The sequence below is a fragment of the Meleagris gallopavo genome, chromosome 1 (genome assembly GCF_905368555.1).
Source record: "Meleagris gallopavo chromosome 1, MGAL_WU_HG_1.1, whole genome shotgun sequence".
NCBI lineage: Eukaryota > Metazoa > Chordata > Aves > Galliformes > Phasianidae > Meleagris > Meleagris gallopavo.
In genome coordinates, this window is record NC_139404.1 from 117,782,379 (window position 1) to 117,795,780 (window position 13,402).

The 13,402-nt window shown below is 34.7% G+C and overlaps 1 protein-coding gene across 3 annotated transcripts in view; it reads left to right on the forward strand.

Moving 5' to 3' along the window:
- The window catches only part of RPS6KA3 (ribosomal protein S6 kinase A3), a 71,291-nt gene that overhangs the window by 53,802 nt on the left and 4,087 nt on the right, over positions 1-13,402 (forward strand). For 2 of the 3 annotated variants that reach the window (XM_085211011.1, XM_010726167.3), the window contains 7 exons: positions 930-1,055; positions 2,775-2,864; positions 6,893-7,051; positions 10,815-10,976; positions 11,170-11,246; positions 11,808-11,925; positions 12,709-12,849. In XM_085211011.1, the coding sequence (XP_085067137.1) occupies positions 930-1,055; positions 2,775-2,864; positions 6,893-7,051; positions 10,815-10,976; positions 11,170-11,246; positions 11,808-11,925; positions 12,709-12,849 (873 nt within the window). The remainder of the gene's footprint in view (positions 1-929; positions 1,056-2,774; positions 2,865-6,892; positions 7,052-10,814; positions 10,977-11,169; positions 11,247-11,807; positions 11,926-12,708; positions 12,850-13,402) is intronic. The other variant, XM_085211015.1, reaches the window with a different exon arrangement.

Consider the following 13,402-nt stretch of genomic DNA (forward strand, 5'->3'; position numbering starts at 1 on the left):
AGCTGAGTGGCTTTTATTTCTTCAGTCTTTTTACTCTGTCTGGAGTAGTTGTAATACGCTTGTTTGTGCACATTACGTGTTTCACTTGTAATGAAATGCTGAATTTAAAGGGTTCATAGATCCCCTTTTATTCTAAGAGGCTGTTTGATTTGGTATGCATGTCAGAAAGACTTCTGGTCCAGAAGTCTTGCTAACAGTTACCAAAAGCTTCTATATGCTCCTTCTTTCCCACATACTTTTGTGGATGACGTTCTTTTTCTTTGTATATGATTTCCTTCTCTTGTAAAAGTCTCTCTCTGGTGCTTTTCCTCTGTGCCCCTCAGCCACTTCCTCACTCATATTTCCTCTTTTCTCTGCAGCAGGATACCCAGATGGTTTCCTGCAAATGCTTTGCATCCTTTGCACAAACGCCTTATATCAGAAAGCCATTTCCTTCCCTTACAAAATCGGAACACTTCTCCTTTACGCCTTTTAATTTCTGTGAAAGGATTTTTGATTGTTGTTCTATGAAATTTCCAGTTAATCTAATCATACTGAGCAACATCTGAAATTTCTAGCTGACATTTCACATGTAAAGAAAAGAGTCGTCTATTTAGGTGATGGAAACAATTATGCTTTTTTTATCACTAACTGTAGTCCTCTGATCTTCTTTTGTCTAAAAGATTTTATCCACAAATAAATAAATCCATAAACAGAAAAACATTGCATTTTCAGTTTGGAAAGTACAGTAGGCATGATTTATGATGTATGAGATAAATTACAGATACTAACATCAAACAGAAGGCATTGTCTGTTGAAAAAGCTTTTATCTAGTATAGCCATCAGTTTAAAATTTGAAGCAAGTCACTAAGAATTCAAAAACCTACTGTTAATGTAGATATCAATTTTTCATTTAGAATATTGATCAATTGATAATGTTATTTTGGTAGCAGTTGCACAGGAACAGCATTCAGTTTACTGATGGATATGAAGTAAAAGAAGATATTGGAGTTGGATCTTACTCTATCTGCAAGAGATGTATTCACAAAGCTTCAAACATGGAATATGCTGTAAAGGTAACTACTTTGTTATAAAACAAATTTTCCAGGATTTAGCATCATAAATATAGGGTGTCGTAGACTTATTTACTGTAGAGGACATACAATATTAAAATAATTTTCTTAGCAGGTACAGATTTTAGATGTAAATGGGTTATACTCATCAAGCAAACAGAATAATTACTGCAAATTTGTATATAGACCTGCCTGCAATAGTTTTGTTATCTGTATGCTGATTTGGGTGGTGAAAAGCAATCTTTAGTCCTTGAAACTGTGTAATTACAATGAAATTGATGGGAGTAACATGATTACTTTTAGTAGAAAATGTACTGCAAAAAAGCTTACATTACTTTCCATCATTTAAAAAGCTATTGTAGATTCCTTTTATTTAAACATAGTCATATGGAGGTGTTTATTTTTTTTGCTTCTAAAGTAGATTCATAAATTGTTAGATACAAATTCATAATAGCTGTGTATCTTCCTGAGTGAACTTCAACTCTTTCTTTGCTTGCTAATTTTTATTTTAATATAATTCTATCAGGCTTTGTAGTAGTTCTTCGAAGACATTAGCTTCTTAATTGCTGAAATCAACAGAATTCACACAAGAGCAATAAGTCTGTTTTTATTGTCTTTCTACATAACACTGTAGAACTGAATAGTTACTAAACAGAGGTGTAGATTAGCAGACTTTTAAAGTGGGGGGGGAAAAGGGGGGATGCTAATTCCTTGCTATGAAGTAATTATTTTCTTGAATTGTTGAACAATTCACTACTTGCATATAAAATGCAGAGATGAATTCAGAATGTTTTACTGTATCTTTGCGCTTAATTTTCCTGCTGGAAAGTCTCCAAACTCAATTTGGTAGTTACATACTTGTAATTATCCTGGTTCTAGCCAAGAACAGATATTACTTCTGTTCTTGCAATGTAGAGTAAGTTCTTGAAACTGGAGGAAAAGCACTGGCATTAATTTTCTAAGCTGTAATAGTTATTGTGTAGATTGCTTTGCTTTTCTGCTGCTTCTCTTGTGGCTCTATCCCTCAAAGAATCATGGAATGAAAGAAAGAAAAAAAAAAAAAAACAGCATCCGGTCTGCTAGGGTGATGCTGGTAGCAGAAGAGCTTTATGATGCCTAGAGAAAGGAGGGGTGAGATAAAGAAGACATGAGAGGAAATTCTACAGTTCAGAAGGAGAAAAAGGGAGAAGGACTACTATGAGTATTTGATGAAGAATACTTTGTAAATAGAGCCAAATAATGTTTTGTTTGCATATGGAAAACATCAGAGCCTGATAGCAATTCTTCAGAGATTCATTAAGAACTTCCATGGTAGAATGCTTGTCTGAATTAACTTTGGAATTATTATTTTTTTTTTCTTCTTAACTCTCCTCTCTTTTGATGCATAAATACTTGTTTGAGATCAGCTTTTGGAAAATCAGTTCCTTAGCGTCTGGCAAAACTGGCATCTCATGTTAAGTTAGGAACTTCCTATTTTATTAAATGATGGGTGACTGGAGTCTCATCCACCAAACTGCCTTGTGTAGTTTATCACTGTCTGAGGGATCAGCGTTCCTTGTTGTGTCTTGCAGTTACAGTTTAACTTTGGTTTTTATGTTCCATACCCTTTGCCAACAGTGATAAATATTGCTTATGTGTTTCTGCTAGTAAGCACAACGAAGTGTTGCATGATATTATATTCACAAAAAGATTTTTCCTTGTGTATATTTTTGTTCTTAACAGATCATTGACAAGAGCAAAAGAGATCCAACAGAAGAGATTGAAATCCTGTTGCGCTATGGGCAGCACCCGAATATTATTACCCTAAAAGATGTAAGTGATGTTTTGAAGTCATCCTTTAGTGCATTGTAATAGCATGCAGCTTTTTAACTTGAGAGATGGCAAACTACATATTTTAGGCTTGTTATTCATTTTCAGTAACTCAAGTTTAAGATTTAATTTGGTTTCAGAATCAAATTGTTATAACACAACTTATTCAATTTGTACTGAAATTGCTAACTGTCCTCTTTTAGAGAAGCTTGTATTTTTGTAGAGTATAATCTCAAGCCATCAAGTAGTTTGTCCTTGAAAAATCCTAATACAGAGGACTTGATGTTTGAGACAGCATAATACTCTAATTTGTTTTATGGACAGTAATAAGTATCTAGTATAGGGTAAAGTCTCCTAATATCTGTGGTTACCACTTTTGTTTACCACATGTCTATGCCTAGTCTTTGATTAGAGGTGTGTATCAAGCTATTTTTTCCTGTATTATATTTGTGACTATGGAAACACTTCAACTACAAAACACAAATAACGGAAGTTGAGAGGTAGAGATCTTTCATAATGAGCACTAGATGCTGATGATCTAAGAGAAAAAGAAAATTGGATTTCTCTTTAATTATGCATTGAAGTATGAAAAATTTAAAAAGTATATAGTTAATGAAATGTTTAGTCTGCAAGAAAGTATTCTGGTCAAAACTGAGCTAACCTTTTCCAGAAACCTAAGCTTAACTGAAAGTAGGTTCACAGGTATTTTGAAGTCTTTAAAACAGTATCTTATAAATATTATGGAGATGGATACTGGAGAATTCAGCCTAAAGTTTATCTACAATAGTTTTTCTTCACTTTTTTGATACTGTGGTTTTGGCACTTTCTTGGGAGAACAAAAGAAGTCACACACAAGCTATTCCACCATATTTCCACCATACCTTATTGCAGGTTGGATATCACAGTTACAGCCCCACATTCTGTTTGCTCTGTTTTGTGTGTTAACATGGAACCTGCATCAGCATTCCTACTGCTTTTAGTGCTGTGTGCTATGTTCACGTATTCATTTATGAGAGATTATGTTACTGACAGGAAGACAAATACAAGGGTTACTCTGAGTGCTTATCTGATGAATGATTATTTATTTTATTGAGAGGAGAGAATCCCAGGCAGCCTTGAAAAGTTGCCTGTCACACCAAATCTTTCTACTCTGTGATTAATTCTTCATCGTGGTCAGTTGTCTTCCAGTAGGAGCCATCTTTCATTCAAACTAGCTACTATATACGAAGTGCAAGAAGTGACTACAAAAAAAGCCTTACGCCACAGAGGAAGAGAGAACTGGCTGTATTTTTTTTTATTATTTCTACTTCAGGGCAACTCCTTAAGCAAAGTCTGTGGAAGTATGTCTAGTGCAAAGAAAGAGGCATAGGATTCATATGCATTAGGAATTTGTATGATGTCCATTGCTGCAGAAATTTTATGTTCTCTTAATATTAAATGTATGGTGTAAATTGTTTTTATGTCCCAAACTACAGTGGTATGCATTAGAGGAAAGCATAGAAGTCTTTAGCCGTGAGACCTCAAACTCATTGAGAACATAGTATGTTATTACACAAATAAAACTTAATTTTGATTTGACTCAATTTTGCAGTCTGTTCCATACCAAAATTTAAATTTTTCTATTTAGAAATTCTGAAATAAGATACTTCAGCATTTAAGTGTGTGTCTTGGAAAGGATTATTCTGCTATAAATGTTTTTCTTTTCTTGTCTTCCAAGAATAAATGCAGAAATACTTGAATTTAGATGAAGCTGGACATTGTCACTTTTGTTTGGCCTTTATGTAATTTAATTATGAAAGTATTTGCATTAAAACAGTGGATGCTCAGAACACCAATTTTTTTTTTTTTTTTTTGCAATATAGGCTTCTTTAGGGCTTTCCTTCTGTTTGTTATTAGTGGTCTTTTTCAGGTACACAGCATGTAAACAGAAGGAGCTTTGCTTTGCTATGTCAATGTCCTTCTTACCTGATACCTTGCCTTTGACAGTGCCAGTAGTGGATGATTAGGAAACAATGGCAGAACTGAGAAAGCACAGAGCTTCCTGTGGTCCATTACCTAGGAACTTCTGTGCCAGGCCACTATATGTATTTTATCCTATTTTGCTTTTTAGTTACTATTATGTAACAGAACTTTTGACCCATTTTGAGTTATTTAAAGCATTGGCAGAAAAGATTCTTCAGAAGCTTTTTTGGAAACCTGAAAACAGTTTATCCAGTCTTCCTGTCCAAGTGCTTGTTTCTGACATTAAAAATTGGAGGTTTTTTTTTTCTGTTTGTGAAACTTTATTTCACTTTATGAAACTGTTCTCTCTCCATGATATAATACCTTTATTCAGGTGCCTATATCATGTTGTTTTTACTATGTTTTTTTTTTTCCAATTTGCTTGGTAGGTGAGACATACTGACTCATCTTTAGGGTGTTCCAAGAATTAATTTTGAAAACTGACATCATGTTTATGATCTTAACATAAGGCTGTACGTCTGTCTGTGAAGGAAACTTCACAGAAGCTTTTATTCAGTTCAAACAGCTTCCTGGGATTAAACGTGTTAGAGAGATCAGGGCAAGGAGAGAGGTTGAGGTGGGCTTTTTATTTTTTTTATTTTTTATTTTTTAGGCAGATAAAACCGTAAGAGGCTAACAGTTGTAGCAGCCAAAGGCAAATTTGCTCATATATCCCTCTGCAGTGCTGAGATCTGTGATGTGTGCTTCATAGTACCAAGTGAAAGAAGACTGTTTTAGTATTTAGAACTCTATCATCCTACTTTTTAATCCTTTGGGATATTTAAATTTGTCATGTAAACGTGTTCAGATAATCAGTCATATTTAACAGGGGGGAAATTACTTTTAAATGAGAACTTTAAAAACCAGTCATGTCATCTTTTTAAGGCTATAAGCTTGTAAAAGGCTGCAGAATTATCTAATGCTCTTCTTGTTTAAATTGATGAGGAAAATTTTTACTAAAGAGAACAAAACCTTCTAAGCCAAGAAAAATACAATTTTCAAACTGAAAGCAAATTGTAGTTATTCCAAGTATTAACTAGCATGTATTTACCAGATACTTTAACAAAGAAATTGGAGTAGAAACTTTCTTAATTTAGCTGTTGCCTATTCCTAAGTGTATTTTGCTATAACATGGATAATTGTTTCTATTTAAACATAGCTAGTTTTCACTTTGCACATATTACAGAAGAGAACAGTACTAACGTCAGCAAGAAAAATAGGTTGAAGTAATGATACAGAACAGAGTCTAAAATGTTTCATTACAGCAGAAACCAATTTCTGAGTTAATTCAAAAGCAAAGTGGAATTAAATGCTTAACCATAGCTTAAAATGTGTTTTGGTATAGTTCAGTCTGTAGTGCCCCCTGGTGATGCTGTAAATTATTTCTCAATTCTTACCAAAGAAGATGAGAGCCAGGCAAAAATTAAGTATTTTTCCATAATTAAAAGCATAGATTAAATGTGTATATTATTTATAGTTAGGTATAAGCTTTATGTGCAGGGCAATGTGCAAGTTGAAGCCTTTTATATAACAGGCTTCTGTACATGAACTTCAAGACTGGCTTCAAGTAATCTGTGTACTCTGTTCTTTTATTTTATCTAGCTGGTTTACTTGGGGTGATCTTGACATTTTCATTGCAGTTTAGTGCAATAAATGCTTCTAGAATTAGCTCTAGGGTTGCTTACTTGAACTAGATTCTTTTTTTTCCAGTTTCTCCTGTGTCTTGTTTAGGGTTGTCTTTTTTTCAGCAAAACTATTTGAGGGAAAAATACATTATTATTCATACTTATCTTGAAATACACACGTGACTGTTTTTTCTGTTATTTCATTACTGTAGTACTTTTTTTTCACTTGTTTTTCTGAAGATGACCAATGTTGTTTTTTGGTTAGTGAGTGGTGTGAGAAATGTGAGAAAAGTAATTGAAATAACTTATCTAATGGAAAAAGTGGATGTTCCTGTTCTGTGTTTCATGCGAAGATAGATAAGAATAAATATTTTGAAAGTTTACATCTTTATGCACTTTTTGCAGGTGTATGACGATGGAAAATATGTATATGTAGTAACAGAACTTATGAAAGGAGGAGAACTGCTGGATAAGATTCTTAGGCAAAAATTTTTCTCAGAGAGAGAAGCTAGTGCCGTTCTGTTCACAATAACAAAAACGGTTGAATACCTTCATGCACAAGGGGTAAGTTTTCATCTCATAGAAAATCCTTTTAATGTTCTTCTCTTTCAGAAGTATATGCCTATATCTTTATATGTTCTCGTATGCAGTAATTAATTAATTTCTGATACAGTTCCATTGCAGCAGGATTTTTTTTGTGAAATCATAACAGTCCTCATCAGTTGAGTACATGCCCAGGTAGCAGCAAGGGTGCAGCTGTTTCTCTTGTCCTTCATGCACGGTTTGAGCAGTTCTGTGGAGTATTCAGATAATGATGAATAGGATATAAGAAGTAAGCCAAGATGTGATGGAGCTATTGTGTTCCTGTTCATTGCAGGGGAGTTGGACCAAATGTCCCTCACATGTTCTTTCCAACTCTAAGAATTCTATGATTCCACGTGGTGCTAAGAGCAGTGGTGTTGTCTAGACCTAGTAGTGTAGTCCCAACCCCATGCCATGGTAGAATCTTAACATCTATCAGTTTTCACCTGTTACTCTTGTCACTTCTTTCACTTCTTGTTTCTGAAGTTTGACTTGTAACTCCTCCGGTAGTAAATGAAATTAATTTGGAAGTAGAGAAAGTAGTTCAGAGATTGAGAAGGCAAGTGTGGCAATTGCATGGTAAGGATGACAAGGTATGTCACATTTTGAAGTAAACAAGAAGGTGGAGGGTAGAAGAGAAAAGGCAGAAAGCATGGTTACAAGGAAAAAGGTGAGTTCATAACACTATGCTATTATCTGAGAAAAGACGTTTCAGAATGGATAGTACTCAAATTGTTCTAAGGAACACACAATAGTTCAGCACACTTTTCTGGGAACTCTTATTTCAGAAAGTTTATGATCCAAGTTACCTTGTCCATCTTACTGTGCAAGCCATCACTTCATTCAAGCACTTGTTTGTGAGTAGGTCTTTGAGCCGACATGCACTAAGAATCTTTGGCCAACAGCATCCATTGCAAAGTACAAGTAAACCTTAATGCTTTCTGTGGGGTTCCTTCTAACCACGTGTGGACAGAAAAGACCTACTGTCTTCTTGTCAAGTAGGGTATTTTAGGGGATTTTGATCATTTGTTTACTATGGATAGTTGGAAATACTGACATAATTAACTTGCATTATATCGTATGTCCTTTCAAACTTCTGGAAATTTTTGCATTTCCTTATTTTAAGGACACTTCAACGTAAAAGTTGGCCAGGGTGCAAGTAGTGAGCTTCTTGGTAGCCTAATTCTCAGCTATTGTTGTTTCTTTGGATGCTAGAATAGCTTATTTAAATATGGTATTAGTAATCTGAACAGATTCTGAATCTGTGTGTGGTCTCTGCAACACTTCCTAGAGGGATCTCCTCATGGGCATGCAAAGGATACATTTGAGCTGAAAACTTAACTAAGCACATAAAGAAATCTTCCTCTTCAGGTTAAATAATAGTTCCAACTCACTCAAACCATTGTAGAAGTATTATGGCTTGTGTAGAGCAGCTAAGGGCTGGCACAGCAGACTCAATAAAAGCCACAAGCAGGAAGTATCATGTCTTGGAGCAAAATAGTTCTGCATGCTGGTAACGAGTGACACTGATAATCAAAACATGATGCTAGGAAATAGCTGGAACGCTGGAGTGTCCTTAATATTGTTTTGCTGTTGTCTCTTGCTGGAATATAAAATGTAATTTCTGGTTGAAATGTTAATCTATGCAATGTGACATATTTTTAAAATTCACTTTTGGGAAAGCAGAATTGCACAAGAAGGTACTTTATTCTTTAACATCTGTGTTGCTTTATTTGTGGGATTTGGATTTGAACTAGACTCTTCCTCTTTCTTGCATTGAATTGCTTCCCTTTATTACAAAACAAAAAAAATGGCCTGTGAAATCCACAGTTCTGTGCTGCCTTTATTGCCCACTTCTTCCTCTTACGATTTATTTCCAAAAAAAACAAATAAGAACAACTAGAATAAAACTAGAGTAACTTTTCTTCTGCCTCTCTTGGATTAGTAAGATTTGTTCATTATGTAGAGTAAAAATATTTCTAATCTCCAGAAAATGAGGCTGTCAGGAGTCAGTTCTTTCATACATTGACATCTCAAGCCATGTTCCCCTTGGTGTTCTACAACTCTAATTCCTTAAAGATTTTACCTTTTGGCTTCGAAGATGCTTATTTCTGTTTTAAATATTTTGTTAAGTCTAAGAATTTCAAAGTTTACATGCTTAGAAAAGTCTCTACTACGTAGACTCGCTCTAAGTGGCTGTATGATCTGCAGACCCTCTGCAGTCTTTTACTACTTCATCTTGTGTTTCCTGAAACATTGCTAGCATATAGTTTGTAATCTGTATAGCTTACTTTTAGGAATTTTGTTTTTTTCTCATTCTAGCGTGATTACATCATTAAAATATTTCACCATGATCTTTTCTGAGTGTTAAGTGAGCGTTCTGTTTATCTTTAACGATGGAGAGCTGTGTTTAATATAAATTAAATACATAAAATAAGACAATCAGAAATATTAAGGCCTTCCTCATGTATTTACTTAAATTCTCAGTAGAAGTTTAAATCCATTATATGTTTTAGAGCCATATGTACTCCTTTCTATACAGGGAGCTGTGTTTCTTGAATCCTTAAGCTAATTTGTCTTTTGCAGAAAACAGAGCAGATATAACATGCCATCTGATTTCAGTGACTGTCCTTGCACTTTACAAGTTTTATTTAGGCATATTATAGCATAGCTTCATATAAGATCAGATTAATTCTTCCAGAACTTCAGCAGATTTTACTATTTTTCTGAAGTGTCTTACGTCTCAAATACATAAAAAGCAGGCACTGGGGAGCTGGTATTAACCTTTATGAAATGTTAGCTCATTTGGAAATTATAATATTCTGTATTAAAATTCCTCCTCAGTCAGGCCTTAGGTGTTTGCACTGAGATTATTCAATTTAGATAATCCGAATTATAGAATGTTACTCCAACAGTAACTGATGTGTAGCTGTGTGATAGAGTGGTGCTCCAGTAGCTACAGATATTCATTATTTCAAAAGTTATTACTAGCCAGAGAATCATAGAATCATGGAATGCTTTGGGTAGGAAGGAACTCTTAAGATCATCGAGTTTCAACCCCCCTGCTGTGTGCAGGGTCGCCAACCAGCAGACCAGGCTGCCCAGAGCCACATCCAGTCTGACCTTGAATGCCTCCAGGGATGGGGCATCCACAACCTCCTTGGGCAACCTGTTCCAGAGGATCACCACCCTCACAATATAGAATTTCTTCCTAATAACTAGTTTAAATCTATCCTCTTCCAGTTTAAAACCATTTCCCCTTGTCCTGTTGCTACATGCCCTTATAAAAAGTCCCTCCCCAGCTTTCTTGTAGGTCCCTTTCAGGTACTGGAAGGCCGCTATAAGGTCTCCTCAGAACCTTCTTTTCTGAAGCCCCAGTTCTCAGGTTCTGCTCTAAAGAGCTTTGTAAGTACAGCATGCGTGTTAAAATAAGAAATGCATGCAACCATTAAAACAAGACAGCTTGAATTGTCTGCATAACTAAATTTTTGCACTAAGCTTGTTTTTGCTGAATTCTTCCTTTTGGTGAGGGGTATAATGAAGGGGAGGCGAAGTTTCCGTATGAGATATTCACTACTCCAGATACCCTAGTCAGAATGCTATAGCTGATAGAAGAAGCTGGAAATTAGACAATGATTACTGATGGCAGGTATTAACTAGAATAGATAATTAAAATAGAAAACCTATTCCTGTTTTAAGCTTACTGTATATCATGGTTTGTTTTGTGGTGTTTTTTTTTCCCTAGGTTGTCCATAGAGATCTGAAACCCAGCAATATTCTTTATGTTGATGAATCTGGTAATCCAGAATCAATTCGAATTTGTGATTTTGGCTTTGCAAAACAATTACGAGCAGAAAATGGCCTTCTGATGACTCCGTGTTATACAGCAAATTTTGTTGCACCAGAGGTAAATAGCAGGGTAGCTTATATGCCTTGATTTCTTTTGATGGGAACACACCTAGTTAGGTGTTTGTTTCATTCTTCTACAGCAAGTGAAATAAGTTCAAAAGCATTTAAGGATCTGAGATCTTGGTGTTTTTATAACATAACCAAAGCATTTCTAAGTACTTTTTTTGCAGAAAAATATTTGTCTCCCTCAGGTTTTAAAGAGGCAAGGTTATGATGCTGCGTGTGACATTTGGAGTCTTGGTGTTCTGCTTTATACTATGCTTACTGGGTAAGGGTTTTTTGTTTGTTCGCTTCCTTTGCTTTATAATAGCAAACAAGAAGAACAGTGTATGTGAGCCCACTGTGACTGTGTTTCTAGAAGGGCACTGATTAATCTCAATTACAACTTTACTTTCAGTAGAATCCAAATTTGCAGGAACTGATGTCTGTTTCAGGTGTTTAAATTCTGCTTTATTGTGATTTAAGTGTAAAAATTGTTTTGTTTATTTTTCCATGTTAGAATTAGCTGATTAAACAGCATATATTTTGAAGGAAATATGTTGCAAGTGCAATTGCAGTGCTTTTAAAGCATAGTTGTGAGGAAAAATCAGCTACTGGATAGTTTGAAGTGATGTACTTAGGGAATAATAAATACAGTAGAAATACATTAATGTATGCAAAAGAAATTATTTGTATAAAAGGTGATAAATAACTAATTCAGCAATGGTTCCACGAGTTTAAAAGATAGCTGCTGTTGCACTTGCTTAATAGGTTATTTCATGCTGTTTTTTTCTAATCTTTTTTTTTTTTTTTTTTTTTTTTTGTCTTTAAAAATTGTTTGATTAAATAGCTACACTCCTTTTGCAAATGGTCCTGATGATACTCCAGAGGAGATCTTGGCCCGGATAGGTAGTGGAAAATTCTCTCTGAGCGGTGGTTATTGGAACACTGTTTCAGATACAGCTAAGGCAAGTATATTTGCTTTGTTCTGTGAGAGATGAGAAACATACATCATCAGCAATGTATTTCATTGAAGTATAAATCATATCATATATCATAAATATTATCCATTGTTATTTTTAACTACTGAGCTGATTTTTTAGAATTTTTTATGATCCTTTTCTGTTTAACAGTCGCTTGCATGTAGGATGAAAATTAGATTGCCTTATACTATAGCTGTTAACAAGCATCCTTAGAAAGATGGTGTATTTTCATACATGTGCAATCATCTGTGTCAAGAAAGGCTGTAATTAAATTTCATGTCAAAAAATGACATTCAAAAATCTTTCAGAAATCCTAAATTGAGAGACTGATAATATTGTAATAATTACTGTATGTCCCACTGGTTTAGGCTAGGAAAAATATATTGTTATATTTGTGTTTGGGCTAGTTCTTCAAGGTTACCCAAGACAGTTCATCTCGTACTGTCTTATTAGGACTTGAGCTGTTTATTCTCTTTAGTGCTAACATTCAACCTTCAGCTTGCACAGTTAGAAGACTATTGGATGCTGGTGAGATACGCAGCGGGAAGGGTCATCTCTATTTTCTGTTATTTCTTTTTCACTTGTGTTGCCTAATTAAATTACATAAATGACATAGTGTTAGCGTTGTCAGGCAGCTTTTCATGTGCTTCAAAATGATGTTATGAACAAACGTTTATGCTACTAAAATTTTTCGATTTGGAACTGTTATCATCTTTAAAGCTGAAGTTCTACTGCAACTTAGATTGTCTCCTTGTATGTTATTGACAGGACCTTGTTTCAAAAATGCTTCATGTTGACCCACATCAAAGACTGACTGCAGCCCAAGTTCTTAGCCATCCCTGGATAGTTCACTGTGACCAGTTGCCTCAATACCAGCTGAACAGGCAGGATGCTCCCCATCTAGTGAAGGCAAGTAGATATTTGTTTGTCTAACTGGCCAAAATCAGAGTAAACAAAAAGATTTTTAATTACTTTAGCACTTTTTTCTCTAAATAATTTTTAAAATTATGACTACAAATTTCTTTCAGACACAAAGTGATCTTATAACATTCACAGCAAATGAGTTACTATTATAAATCTAATGTTTGACAGAGACTTACATTTTCTTAAAGTTATTACACTTGAACTAGTCAACTTATCTTCCTTAAGAAACAAGAATAGAAATCGTTTTTCTGGTAGTGAAAATGTTATTAGAGACTATAGGGAACTATAAAAAAAATAGTTTAATTTTAAAGTTTCAGAGAAGCGTATCATTGACTAATGGGAGATAAATTAATTCACAACCACAGTATAAGATAAAGAAGGTGAGTTGAAATGGCAGTGTTAATGTGGTATCTGTTCCATACTCCATGGTCTAAAACACGACTTGGTTGTGACCATGCTATAGTTTCTCACTTTGAAGGAGCTGTGGATAACCAAAAGTTTAATTCTACTCCTCTGTAGGACTAAAGTTATAATGAAA